The following is a 15,240-nucleotide window of genomic DNA, read 5'->3' as shown; positions in this document are numbered from 1 at the left end:
CATACCAGTTTGAACCAGTATGGAGGTCTAAATTGGTGATTTACTGTAGGCAGGGATCACTTTAAAAACTTTGTCTCTGAGGGTTTACGTCTACCATTAAACAACTGTTTATACTGTAATTACTGCATATAAATAAACTGAGTTAGATGAAAGAATGACAGGCAATGTTAAGAGTGGGAAGAAAATGCTGCAATTTCATTTAACACTAATGCAATACTAGTTACAGAACTAATTGTTCAAGATAAACAAGCTGCCCTTTTTGTTCTTCCTCCCTTACTGGTTGTCAATTTAAATTCTATGCGTTTATTATCTCCCCTAATGCGGCACTGAGTCAATCAAGCGCTGATTAAAATGAGACGGTCATGACTATTTTTTATTTCAGAAAAGTTTTTCCACTTTGCCACGGACATAAGACACATTAGTATTCAGGTAATCACATGAACCCTGCTCTCTGAATCCACAACACAATGGAAACAGGAAGGAGAGAGAAAATAACACAGTGCAATGGCTCCATTTTAACAAGCAATTGTCTTCCACTCCAAATGAAAGATGCTGCTGCTATTTGGGTTGCTTGTTTATACTAAAACAATCAGTGGGAGTTGACTACGGCAAAAAAAAAATCTTTTTCTTTTTGCTTCATGTCACAGTTTCAAATTCTTTTAATCTGTATTCTTTTTTATAAGTCTACTGTAACTATTTTTAGAACTATGTTTTGTTAAAGCTTATGTCGCAGTTTGCCTATAGGACAAAAAGCAGGCAAAAGCACAAACATCAATCTAAGTTGGGTGCTCGACCAAAAAGAAACGTAATAGTATAAGAATGCAAAGTCGGCAACACCAAAGCTACAGAAGTATCAAAAGATTTTATTATTAAAAACTATTGCATGGCGTGTAGGTAATGTTTCGAGTTTATCGGTTTATTGAGAGCCTGCATGCTCGAAACGTTACCTACACATCATGCAATCGTTTTTTTATCAGTTTGTCTAAGATACCGTATTTTTCCATCTATAAGCCGCGTTTTTTTCATAACTTGGCTGGTGCTGCGTCTTATAGTCAGGTGCGTCTTGTAAGTCAGTATGAATTAATTTTGACATTTATGAGGCAAGAGACATCATTACCATCTACAACCGCGAGAGTCCGCTATATGCTGCTCCTGTATTTATGTAATTCAATAAATTCAGTGATGTGGAATGACGAGTATGCGAACTTCACGCTAGTTGGCTTGTTCGGTGAATTTAGCCTATTCAACCTTCCAGGTAAGTTCTGTATGTTATGGTTTATCGTTTAAATAACTGATAATATTACTTGAACGTACAGACATCTATTCAGCCTGCTGTTCTGTCTGCTATTGTTTAGTTGAATAACTTGCCTTTCCAGATTAAATGTCTGTTCTTCTGCTTGGATTTTGCGTAATCATTTTCTAAATAAACGTGACGTATAGTCCACTGTGACTTATATATGTTATTTCGTCTTAATGACGCATTTTTGAATGATGCGGGTTATACTCCGGTGCAGCTTATAGTCTGGAAAGTATGGTACATACATTACTATCAGTTTGCAATTTTTGTGTGCATTGCACTGCTTAAAGGGTTAGGTCACCCAAATTCTGTCATTATTTAATTACCTCCAAGTTGTTACAAACCTAAATGAATTTTTGTTCGGTTTTACAGGATACAAAGGAAGATATTTGTTATCAAGCAAAAAACAGGAACACCATTTGCTACCATTGTAAAAAATAAAAATATGATGGAAGTCAATGGTGCTTAAAAATGATTTTAGGTATCATAATTGTTTTATTAACACCAAATAAATTAATCTCTTAAAGGTGTAGTGTGTAAATTTTAGCGGCATCCAGTGGTGAGGTTGTGAATTGCAACCCACTGCTCACCCCTCGTTTTGAAACGCATAGAGAAGCTATGGTACCCGCCACTGGAAAAACATGTAATTGACAGAGATAACTTAGTAAAAAAAATTGTTCTTTAAGGGCTTCTGTAGAAACATGACGGCACAAACTGGCGACTTCCACGTAAGGGGACCCTCGGTGTATGTAGATAAAACGTCTCATTCTAAGGTTACGAAAACATAACAGTTCATTATAAAAGGGTCTTTATACACCCCTGATAATATAGTTTTGTATATTATTTTGCATTTCTGTCAAGAGATCCTTCTAAAAATTACACACTGCACCTTTAACATAGCGCAATATAGTTTTAGGCAGATTATTTGGAGATACCAAGCCCCGCTGCTGTGATTGGCCATTTTAGTGATGGGGAATGTTGTTCTTGATTTCTAAATACAGTTTATCTCCAGTTTAAATAACAATGTTTAGTCTATTTACTAATGCATAAAACAAGAATACAATAATTCATATATGCTTTTAGCTTGTTTTGCACGTGCCTTGGAAAACTTTTTTAATTTATTCTATTAATCATTATTTTAAAAAAATCAAAGGCAATAATTAACAATAATTAACCGTTTTTTATATTTATATCATCCGATACGTCAGTTTAAAGACAGATCTTATGCTGCTTTGTGTCTGTGTAAATAAAGACTATCATATTGCTTTTCTTATGACTTTATTTACATATCTGACCTTGAAGTAATCCAAGTAAGATGACATTACATTACATTCATATTGTGAATATTGGATTATGTTACTGATTACACTTATTATGAAGTCATTAATAACTGTTATGAATATATTTTCAAAGTAACCCTCCAACCCTGCTGCTAAGCAACAGAGGACGTCAGGACGAAACTCCACTTTACGTTAAGCATGATATTTTCTGCACTCCATTACCGCACACTTTAAGACAACATCTACCATCAACACATCTGTTCTCGAGAGAAAAGAATACGTTAAAAGTTCTCGACGACTGAGAGCGAATAATCTGTAATGGACGTAATGGTTTAAGAAGAGCCTGGAATAAAATACAAATTAAAAGGCTAATACAGCCGCCTATCCTTCATCATGATTGACAAACGAGAGCAATAGGATTATTTCTCATCTCCGATCTCTTGTCAAGCTTTTGTCAGGGCTTTTCAGGCGAATGAGAGGCTGGTGAATTTGATAACCCTGGCTCTGACATTTTCAGCCTACTAAAGCCGCAAGAGCAATCATCTCTGCTGACATTTGGAGAGGATACCAGGGTTACCATTTTTTTAACTGTAAGAAACCACAATCACAGACAAAGGCATTTTGTCCTTAACCCTGTGATTCAGACTCTTTTTATGAGCTCTGCCGGGCTTTTATTGTTCCCATTGTGCATAGCTACATGGCTGAGATTATGTGTGTACGTGTGTGTGTGTGTGTAGGAACATACGTAAAAAGCCAAGGGCTCTTACCTGATGGGTAGCGCTCTATGACTGGCAGATCATCCACCTGCAAAGTGGCATTACCGCCACTCCTGGTAAAGCGAACTATGTGGTACTTTCCATCATTTACAAACTTTGAGGTTTCTTCAATGTTTATGTCATCGGTGCCCACATTGAACACCACTTTGATATTGCCTTTCTCCTGGAGAGACAGAAAGAGGGACAGAAGAAAGATTACATTATAGCCCGCCAGAGTTTTGCTCTGATCTATTCTCACTAACATAAAAAAACACAAAGTGTTTAGATTGCATGCCTTGTCTTGTATTTATTGTCTGTGTTAGAAATTCAGAAGACAATTTTTGATTATTAATAAAGGCCTTCATAAAAAGACAACTGTACTCCATCTTAAATGGCAACATAACAAATGTGCCACATTTATTGAGGACCAAACAAGGTGATAGTTTATCAGACTGAGCACAATTTTTCTTGACAGCACAATGCTTCAAAAAGATTTACCACCGCTTTAAAACGCCAGCAAAAGGCAGCATACATATTTAATAAAGAAAATATCTATAATTTATTTTTTAATGAGGCTATTATACACGAGGAAAACAAATAGAGAATAGGAAGTATTTTTGTCATTGTACTGACACAGGACCCAAAACCCTTGGGAGAAATTTATATATATATTTATATATAGATACGGTAGGGATAGGAAGCGGGTAAGCAGATTAAACTGGTACACATATTTCTCATCAGTCTTTCAGTGTTAGGTTTGTGAAATTGACCAGCTGACTATTATTGTACCTCACTTTATACATGGTACTCTAGTGTGTTAAATTAAAACGAAATATTTCTGTATAATGACAGCTACATTGTTTAATCGATTTCCTTTCTGCGCCGCCGTCATGTCTTACCACTTCCCCTTTCTTAAATTATAAAATCAATTCAGGGGATAATCGCCTATTAAATACAGTATAACCTTCTGACTATACATTATCCTTTACATATTTGACCACAGAATGCCCATTCCTGATTTTGTCTTAACTCCATATACAACAAGCACACAAAACAGACCCACAACTGCGGTTAGGCCGAAAGAATATTATCAGCAGCGAGCTGTAATTTTAAAATGGGTGACACCATTGCTGTAGATGTCAAAATAAAATTTACTGTGTCGCACATTAAGCCCCGAAAACTAAATAATACCACTTTTTCATTCTTGTTCATGTTGAAAAGTTTCTCAACAAGCCTGCAGGCAGATAACATAATTGAATCACAGGAAATCACAGAAAAAATAACCTTATAAGATTTTTCCCTTTCGAAATAAGCACCTCGAGGCAAAACGCTGGTCATACAGAATAATATGTGACAGTCTCACTGGAATCGAATCTAATGTCTATTCTGATGCGGCGCTTGTCATTTTCACTGTAAATTCTCATCAATGCATGCTTCTGTGTTATTAATGCCATGCGGTACAAACCCACACCACTAGATGGCCTCGTGGTTTCCAAACAGCAATAAAGTGGGTGGAATTCACTCATAAAAAAAATATTCACACATTTATACTGTTCCTTGATTTTATATATATATATATATATAAACAGTAACAATGCCCACTCTGTGTTCTGCGCAATGACCCGCATGCCCACACACATATACGTAAGCTGCCTTAGTTAACTAAAAAACGAAGTATTGAGACTTTTCATGAAGGGTATTGCAAGCCTGTACTTGAGCTGAAAATCGTTATTTGACATATTTGCGACAGATGGAGGTTGTTAGCTTTAAAACACAGAATTACTCCGCCGTGCCCGGAGCAGCAGGAACGTGCATCCCTTCCGATTGATTTGTTACAGATTGCGAAAGCTACACGTGCCTTTAAAAATAATGAAATGAGGTGTGTATGAGAAAATCCTTCTGTGAATGCCCCTAATTCACACCTATCTGCAGGGAGACAGGCGAGCAGAAGACAAATCCCAACACTAGACTTCATTATACTCTCCGTGGAGATTGTGTGTGCTTTTTTCTATATACACCTAAGCTCCTTCTCTCTCTCTTTCTTTCTTTCTCTGTGTCACCCTAACACACCCCTTTTGTTGTCATCTCCAGCTGGGCCAAAGCTGGCCGTTTTTTCTGCACCTCATAATGAAGTCAGCCCCTGTCTGTTAGCTGTATCCTCTTCCCGTCACTGGAAACAATGGAGCGCCATCTCCTTCACCTTCCGTTGCTCTTTCTAACGTTTTTTTTCCTCTCTCCCCTACCCATCTTTTCAGCTTTTGGCCAGAGAAGTGATGCGAGAGCCTGGCATACGCTCCAATGGATTGACATGCCACGCCCCCTTCTAATTGGAGAATGACCTCTCTTTCATCCCTCGGTCCAGACTGGCCCTTTGGGTAGCTGACCTCATCCATCGGTACTGATGTGGACTAACGCTAAGCTTGATAAGGATGGTGCAGAGGCCTTTTGAAATGACACAAGTGTTGTCCAATGGGGACATCTGAGAACATGTTAGGCACATACTAGTGGTAGTTCATCCTACAGTCAGAATAGCTCTCCGTTAGAAAACCCAGCTCTAATGGAAGCCATCGACTCGGACGACAAGGGTGCTCGGACGAAGACTTTGCAGGTGGCTTCTTCCTGCAAACCTTCAGGGGCCATACAGAGACATAACACAGCGAACCTACGTCCTACATTCAGTCCCGGGTGTGACGGTGTCCCAGTTCCACCGAATTCAAGACGGTTCCATTATGAATGCCTCAGGGGTTAAAGAAGTAGGGAGGTGAGAGCAAAATTGAGCTGCGACACTAAATCCCAGATTACCACCACCACCACAAATGTTATGGGTGCTACAAATTTAAATGAACCCTAAGAGGTGGAAAGGGTGTTGTGTCATTTCCACATGGCCGCGTCTCGATCGTCCCCGTCCATCTTTAGCCCCGTGTCACCTCTCCGCTGAGGCCTGCGGTACGGATCTAAATATAAAGAACTAATACAACTGGATTCTCATTAGGCTGAATGTAGGTTGTTATAGCAACACTGTTCTCCAGAGTTTTCTCGTTTTTTGTAGGCAATTAGATGACAACCACACTGTCTGATTCACGGAGCGTTTCATCTATGCTGGAACTGCGACAATCTCCCCTTGCCGAGCTTGAAAATAATCCAATTGTTGTAAATTCGAGAATGCGGGAGTAAAAATAAATTAGAATTGAAAAGTGGTTTGGGGGAGTAAGCTTTTAAATATGCTAAACATTCCGCTAAATATACGAAAAACTGATGTTCGCTTCATTATACGAATGCGAAATGACTGTATGAAATAATTGTGATTATAGAAAAACACAAAGCGGCATGTCAAGAGGAGCCAAACACACATCCACAGAGGGCTGGGATGGTTGCTCCGGAAACCCAGAGGACAAGAAGAGCCACTAATGATGTGTCTTATTTAGAGAAGGTGCAAAGCAACAACTTATGGAGTATGACAGAGTGTGTGTGTTTGTGTGTGCCATGGGAGGAGGGCAGCTGATCTGCTATGGCATTCGGTTTAAATGAGCTGGCGCATTCAGGAAACCACATCCACTTTACATAAAGAGGCTCTCTGTAATACTCAGGCTAATACCGAGGGGATGCACTTAATTGGACAGCACACCCAGACATACAATATATGCTCTCATAAATAACTTGCGTCTGAAATCAGATCAAAATATCACACCGTGCGATGCGCTACACAGCGCATGTGTCCCTGTTTGAGCACTGCAGGTTTGGAGAAACAGATAAATTGTTGAGTTTGCAGAATAATCCACTTTGGCTAGCAGTTCTTGTTGCTTGAACCCCTCCTCATCCCCCCCCCTCTCTCTCTCTCTGGCTCGCGTGCTAACACAGTCTCTCTTTATCTTCTGGTAAGGGCTGGATCTAGTGAGATCATGAATCTTTTTGGCAGTACTGAATTCTTTGGAAACTGAAATAGCACCCTGTCCTAGTTCTTATTCTCAAAGCCTTGAAAGCGCACGAAGCTCCATGGGTGTGGTCTTTAGAACCTAGCGAGAACTCTTGCTCATTTGGCGCAGAACACAAGACGCACAATATCTCTTGCAGACAATGCGTTTCATATTACAATTGGCACACGTGAAGCGCTGCTATTTTTGCAGTGATCCTTGTCAAGCCTTTAATAGTACGATCTAAGTAAGACACTCTTTGAAGCTTTGAGTCTAATTGTAAAAAGCATGGCAAACATTTCGAACAAAGGGAAGAAATGAGTAGGCTGAGATTGCCACAAAGACGGCGTTTAAAAGAACACCTGTCTCACTTATTTTGATAAGTACATTTAAATATTCTGCTTTTACTTCTACCGCCATCTGTTAGCTTATCCTGTCAGGTACTAAAGATAGCAAAGGCACGGTTTGCCATATGGCGCATTTATTTGAGGAAAAATTACTGGCGAAGACAAAACATTAAATTGGCCGTGGACAGTTGAACCGGTTGTTAATGACGGTACGTAAAAATGACAGACCACGTGAGTGACATATTCAAGTAAATATGTCAGTATAAGCTGCTGGGCGGAGAGACGAGCTTATAGTCCGCGCTGACGGTATGAGGTCAGCAGACACCCGGTTGTCACTCGGAGCCATGTCACATGTCAATCACATCTGACCAGGTATGTCCTGCCCAGTCAGATGCAAGCGATGCGGAAAATCAGCATCTGTCAGTCTCTTTTACGTTCACCTCTATCCAAATGTGTGTTTGTGTATGTGCTTGTGTAAGCATATGAGTCTCCGGGGCTGCTCTGACTCACTCTGACTCGAGACATTTAATATATAATGTACACCGTAATACCAGACAGAAAATAGAAAATTGGATTATGTATAGCGCTGATTGCCAACCAGGGGTACTTAAGCACGTTCCTGGGCGGACGTGCTTAATACTGAATATTGAATGGCCATATATTTACTCATGTGGCAGGTAATACATGTAATACACAGGTGTACAGTATCCCTTAATGTGTGACCCTGGACCACAAAACTGGTCATAAGGGTACATTTTTTGAAATTGACATTTAGGGGAGAGCAGGGGCGAAAGTACTATTTTTCTGAAAAAAATATATATTTTAAAAGATAATGTTTAAGACAGATATATTTTTGCTGTGGTCAATAACTCACAAGTGTGGTTTATCAATACCAGGTGGAATTTTGAGCAAATGTAAAACGACTTCAATATAATTTCACTTTGAACATATAGCGCATTGTTACTTATCGACCCTGTCAGCTGGGATGAAAGTAACACACAGGTGGGTCAAAAGTAACACAACTGAAAAATATGGATTTTTGTGTTACACTTGTTTTTAGTAAATATACCTGACTATGACCTTGTTAACATGCATCTGCAACCATATTTCTCCTTTATCTTTGAAAAAATAATTAAGTTACATTTTCATTTATATGTCAGTTTCATCACATGTTTTAAAAGCATCCCGACAGTACAAACTTGAATTGTTGAGAATATTTTTTTTTAACAGTATAAACACTGGCTATGTTAAACATGCACCAAATTTTGTCAATCCGACTGAATTTAATACGATTGAAGACGATACAGTGTACATGCACCCTAAACATTGCAATCTGATTTAAATGTTCGTAAACATGTATGAGTTAATTAACTTTTTCTGATATATTTTAGAATAAATCAAACAAACGGTTTGGAATGCAACATTGTGTTTCAAATATTTTTGTGATTTGTTTGATTAACTGTATTAAAAAAGGTTTATTTGATAAGTTGTACTTAGCAGCTGCACTTTGATTGATTCTGTGTTATGGATTTATTAAATCCTATTTAAAGAGGGTGGAGTTTATAAAATGGCATTTTTCAAAATTTTTGTCATCATTAATTACATTTTTTATGTACAATTAACTCAATTTTTATTTGTTGACTGTATTAAGGTTTGTAGAGTTTACTTAAACTTCTTTTGTAAAATGAACTAAATTATTGTTTGTTGAGATTACTTAAACAAATTATGTGGAACCTGTTGACACAATATTTTTAATTAAACCCAACACTTCATTTTTTTGAGTGTATGGTTATGTGAAGACAGGACAATATTTGGATAGATAGAACTACACTGGATTTAAAAATCTGGAATCTGAGGTTGCCAAAAACTATAAAGATTGAGAAAATTGCCTTTAAAGTTATCCAAATGAAGTCATTAGCAACTACATCAACAACTCATAAAAATAAAGTTTTGGTATATTTACAGTACTATAGGAAATTTACAAAATATCTTAGATGATCTTTACTTAATATCCTTGTGATTTTAGGCATAAAAGAAAAATAGATCATTTTGACCCATACAATGTATTTTTGGCTTTTGCTACAAATGTACCATTTGCGCGCCAAAACATTACATCTACCGCCGTTTACTGCATTGCGCAACTCTGAACCTCCTGCCGGCTTCTGCGTGGCGCAGTATTTTGTATTCGTCATCCTTTTTCATTAATTTGAGAATGTTTTAAAAAATGTGGTGTTATGTTAGTGCCAAGGGAGCATGTTTTAATAAAATCTGAGATTCTTACCTTTAAAATGCAATTTATTTCATGTTTCTAAGTGCTACAGAGGTTTAGATATTAAGTTTTTGGTAGAGTTAACAATTCCTAGTATTTTTTCTGAAGGAGATAAGGGTATTTATCCTAGAATAACATTTATAAGGAGTAAATGGGTTAAGACTTAAGGTTTTGTGGTGCAGGGTCACATATTAGTACAGTTGTTCAATGTTTGTTCATGTTTTTGGTTGTGCATTAGCTGCTGTTAACAGATACTATTAGTAAATGTTGAAATTAACATTAAATAGATTAATAGATGCCATGCACTGTTCAATAATAGTGCATCTTTACAAGTGTAGTTAACCAATGTTAAGAAATAAAACCTTATTGTAAAGTGTTACCAAATAATTAAAAAAAGAAATAAATTCTGCCTTCCACTTTATGCACATCCAAACCCTTTTGAGCTCATTAGAATAAAATGGATGACTATTTTGTACATACAATGCACAACATCTATTGATTCCATCAAATTAGAAATTAACCCTTTAAGTGCACCAAGAAAAACAATATATGTTTGAAAACATGACAGAATTGGCAATGTGGTGCATGCACTAACATTGTGACATCCATGTACAGGTGCTTTCTAAATCCGTTTTCTATTTACCTCATTCTCTCCCTCTATCTCCTTGTCAGGACTACTGTTCACACCTCTATACCTCTCACTGCTGAGTTAGCTGTGATCGTCACCATTCTTCAAATGGACTGATGTGCTCATTAGACTGCCTACACGCTCGCACATACACATACAGTCTCTTTTGGCAACGAGAGTGTGAGAGGTCAGAAAGTGCTAATGATTTGGTCAAACCCCAGGGGTATAATCACTTGGCTTTGACTCATTTTCACATCCATTTTTTCCTTCGGTTTGCTCCTGCTTGGTGGCTCTTGACAGTAAAGAGGGTGTAGAGTTGCTTTGCATGGCTGCCATTCAGGGCCAGGCAGTCCACAGGGTATTTGGCCACGAGTTCGGGCAGCTGTCCGGCTCATCTTTAGCAAAAAAAATGCATTTAATAGGCCATTACCCCTTTAAATTTCATGTCAAGCTGAGTGAAAAATACGAATGTTTTTTTTCCTGTACAGTAATGTCCGATCACCGATCTAGTTACTGTCCTCGGCATCTCGATATTTCTCCTGCTCTCTCCGCATGAGCAAGCGACTCAATGAATTGAGGTGAACGATGACTAATGATAATCCCCGGTGATGGTGATATGATGAGATTTAAATGAACTCTGTCACAAATGTTTAGGGTCATAAGCAGCACGGAGGGCGGAGGGAGGGATGCCACTGTCTGTTTGAAAAATCAGGACATCAAGTCCCCCTCATTAACATGGTCAATGATCCCAAGTTAATTCACTTTCAGAAAAGCAGTCTTTGGATAATGATATCCTCCCTGCCTACAGACAGGTTTATCAAACCGTCCCGTTACATCACCCAACGGTCTCGCCACGAACGTCGATACTGACATATTTAATCTTGCCGGAGCCTGAATATAATTAACGGAAATGGAAGGAAAAATCTTTTTCTTCCCATTTTAATTACGGGTTAAAAATGGTTGTGGATATCTGTAATAATTTTAACCTCTTTATGGACTGTTAGCTATGTAGGTACAGCTAATTTACCCTCCTACACACTGCTGATTCATTTAGTAAATATCTTTTATGCTGGCTTAGCAGTCACCAGTCCAACAAGCATCAAAAATGGCAGACGTAGCACTGCAGAGCCTCCACCAGTCACACATTAGAATTAGCCTAGATATCCACCGCTAATCGCATCAAGACATTAAGGGCCTTTAATTTGCTCATAAACATTCCCTGCCATCTCTATGCCAAAAAGCCATATATCAGTCATGGATGCCTGATTAATTGTCATGCCAATACAGGGAAATATATAATCTGTGATAATCTTAATTACAGGCATTATGTAAAGTGTTACATAGCTCGGTCTTATGTAACTTCAACTAGTTCATTTTAAGACGCACATTAGACACCATAGCTCCCTCATCGCTTTACATTTAGAGGCGAATGTCTTAAAGTGGGAACAAATGAGATGCGAGGAACTTTGTGTTCCAAGTATATGAGCTGGTGAATCATAACTACTATCTACTGGGCATGCAACATTATACTTAAGCTTTAAGCATTTGTTATTTTGCTAATCGATATCACACACTGTAGAGAATTCATGTATCTAGGCTGCATGCTGTATTTACATAGGGCACAGAGTTCCCTTAAGCATGCAAACAAAATCTACTGCACAGTGCAAATTATTTATAGCACTGTTGTATCTATTTATCTAAAAACGCCTTAGTTGAAGGAATAGTTTACGCATGTTTGGCAGAATGTAGGCTTAGTCCCATTTCACTTTCCAAGTACATTCTAAAAAACGCTGGGTTGTTTCAACTCATGGTTGGGTAAAATATGAACAAACCAAACCTAGATATAAATTAAAGGCATAATATGTAGGATTTTTGCATTAAATATCCAAAAATCACTAGCACGGTGATTTATATATTTTGTTTATCCCAAATGTTTTCAACAATGTTTCAATTCAGAAAATTCGCTCTTTTCGCGTTATGCCTGGTCATCATGTCTGCTTTTGGTGCCATAGAAACCATAAGTGTGTTTGACTTTATGTGGTACTACGTATACCGATCAGCTTTTGACATCAAAGTATCACGTGTGATTCAAAAGCGATAATGTTGTGTCGCATGTGTGATTAGGGTGACCAGACGTCCTGAAATCTAAGCTGCTGTAACGAATCCCGAATCCCACTCTAATTGTCCCGAAAATTATACTGAAGCAAAATCTTAATCCCGAATCCAGCTCTAATTGTCCCGAAAATTATACTGAAGCAAAATCTTGAGTATAACATGAGCAAGGAGGTTGAGTCATTGGCTGCAGCATCTTGTTTGTTTTTTTATATATAGGCGCGCATTAAGATATGCACTGATAAGGCACGGGAGTGTTGGGAGCAGTTAAAATCTCCGTGAAATATGCTGACGTCGAGCCTCCACAACCTCGGTAGGCTATAACTGAAATGTGAATTTAAAGTTGCATTGTTTCTATTAATTTATCTAATTCATCTATATGCACAAAGACAATAGGACCTTTTTGTCCCCTTTTTGTTTTATAGAGTAGATTGAGAGAGCGAAAGTTGCAGCAGCCGCGAGGACAGTTTAAAGTGCCAGCAGTGACAGTCAGTCGCGTGAAGGAGTCAGATTTTTTTTTAAAAATACTTCTATACGTATTATATAAATGTATATGCATATGTACTTATATTTAAACAATATGATTGGTTCGGTAACTTCAGTTTGAAATTCATTATCTTTTATTATTAAATAAAATAACAAAAACTATTATTGGATGATCTAACTATTATTGTATGAAGTATACATATTATATCAATTTATTTATATGCATATGTACTTATATTAATATGACTGGTTCAGTTTGAAATTCATTATCTTTTATTATTAAATAAAATAAATAAATTAAATTATTATTAGATAATCCCCCATGTAACGTTTGCCCCTGTCCCGAATTTCAGTTAATCTTATCTGGTCACCCTACATGCGGTAGTATGATGTCATACGCCGATCAATCTGTACACTGCTGCATGCTGAGGTAATACTTGCCGTCTGAATAAATCACTCTGTTGTTTCTTCTATCAAGCCACATTGTGGGTTTATAAAACTTTATTTCATTGCGTCATCCATAAACATGAATTGTAAGCCCAATTGGATCAATTCTTATCACAGAGAATGTAAGAAGTACAATTCCCATCAAGCTATGGCTTTGTTTTTGTTTAGAAACCCCATGTCTAACATAAGCACTATTCGGACGGGATTAGTTTTCCAAACAACGTTTGGGTTTCAACGTGTCCCCCAGGACGTCTGTGATTTTATGTACGTTTCGGACGGGATTAAAATGATGCAGGCTATTCCAGAGATGGGAGTGTCTGTTTCATGCATTTGGGCGTTGCAGTAGCACGTGCTCTGGATACGCGTGTTTGTAATGTTTAATATCTTGCTTTAAATGTAAAATTATGACAGAACATGTAATTTATTAATTTAATTTTAACAAATCAAAATAAAATATACAAATCCTACTAAAGTAACGTTAGCCTACATGTTTTATATAACTGTCTGCTTAATAAACACAGAGTAATGAAGAAATAATGATTAATAAAATGGATTATCTTTATTAATTAACATTACCATTCCGGAGTTGAACAACTTTGAACGGAGTTTCTTATAACGTTAATGATATTACAGTGGCCAGTCTTAACAGTGTTTGATATTCAGGTCGTCTTGATTTAATTATTTTATTTTGCCAAATGCGAAAAAACATTCATATCTGAACGAATGGGACTCAGGAAATACAATATACACGCATTAGTAAGACCTTACGGCAGATCACGTTGGCCAAAACACGACAAGAACCGCGTTTTCAAAAGATATTGCGGGCAAACACAGACATTTGCATTTGGACGGGATTAGATTTGTCAGAGGACCTCTGAGTTTGGCGAAAAACAGTAGGTAAATTGCTCTGGAATTCTTACAGAGATCGTCAGAGAAAAACACAGACATGGCCGATTCGGACGGGATTAAAAACACAGAGGACCTCTGAGAAGCACGATTTTCTCAGAGGTCCCCTTGTAAAACTAATCCCGTCCGAATAGGGCTATAGTCTTGTGTAAAACACAGTGCTATTGATTTTTGCATATTTTAATGCAATTAAATACATATTGTGCCTTAAATGTATAGCTCTCATCTTGAATACGGACACGACTAAGATGGCGGCGTTATCGGAAGCTAGTTATTTTCGTTTATGAAGTTTTTTATATGGATATTTCTACAACAACACCGCTCGGATTACCCTCAAAAGGCCTTGGTTTATCATCGTGGAGCCGTTTGGATTTCTTTGGGGAAGGATATATGCACATTTTTTGGACTTGAAGGACGTGGACCCATAACTTTACATTTGATTAACTGAGGAATCTAAGACACTTTCTAAAATAACTGAAAATGTGTTCGTCTGTAAAATGATGGACATATGCATCTCAGACGGCTTGAGGGTCAGTAAATCATGGGTTTAATATCAGTTTTGGCCAAACTATCCCTTTAAGTGATACCTAGGTTTGGTTTGACCATATTTTACCCAACCATGAGTTGGGTCTACGCCGTAGCTACATCGTAGGTTACCCGTAGCCTGTGCATAGCTCTGCGTAGCCTGACGTGCACCTCGACAATTTTTTTACAGTGCGTCGGTCCACTAGAACCCCTTCTGTCAGGTAAAAAAAAAAATTATAGGTCATAGGTATTTCCGTTTGCGACTGTGAGAACAAAA

The 15,240-nt window shown here is 37.7% G+C and overlaps 1 protein-coding gene across 15 annotated transcripts in view; it reads right to left on the bottom strand.

Moving 5' to 3' along the window:
* nrxn1a (neurexin 1a) overlaps positions 1-15,240 on the bottom strand; it is a 212,578-nt gene that overhangs the window by 32,257 nt on the left and 165,081 nt on the right. For all 15 annotated transcript variants that reach the window (XM_073866955.1, XM_073866956.1, XM_073866965.1 and 12 more), the window contains one exon: positions 3,345-3,516. In XM_073866955.1, the coding sequence (XP_073723056.1) occupies positions 3,345-3,516 (172 nt within the window). The remainder of the gene's footprint in view (positions 1-3,344; positions 3,517-15,240) is intronic.

The sequence above is a fragment of the Misgurnus anguillicaudatus genome, chromosome 4 (genome assembly GCF_027580225.2).
Source record: "Misgurnus anguillicaudatus chromosome 4, ASM2758022v2, whole genome shotgun sequence".
Lineage (NCBI taxonomy): Eukaryota > Metazoa > Chordata > Actinopteri > Cypriniformes > Cobitidae > Misgurnus > Misgurnus anguillicaudatus.
Note: the sequence above shows the minus strand (reverse complement) of the source record. Positions and strands in the feature narration are given on the sequence as shown.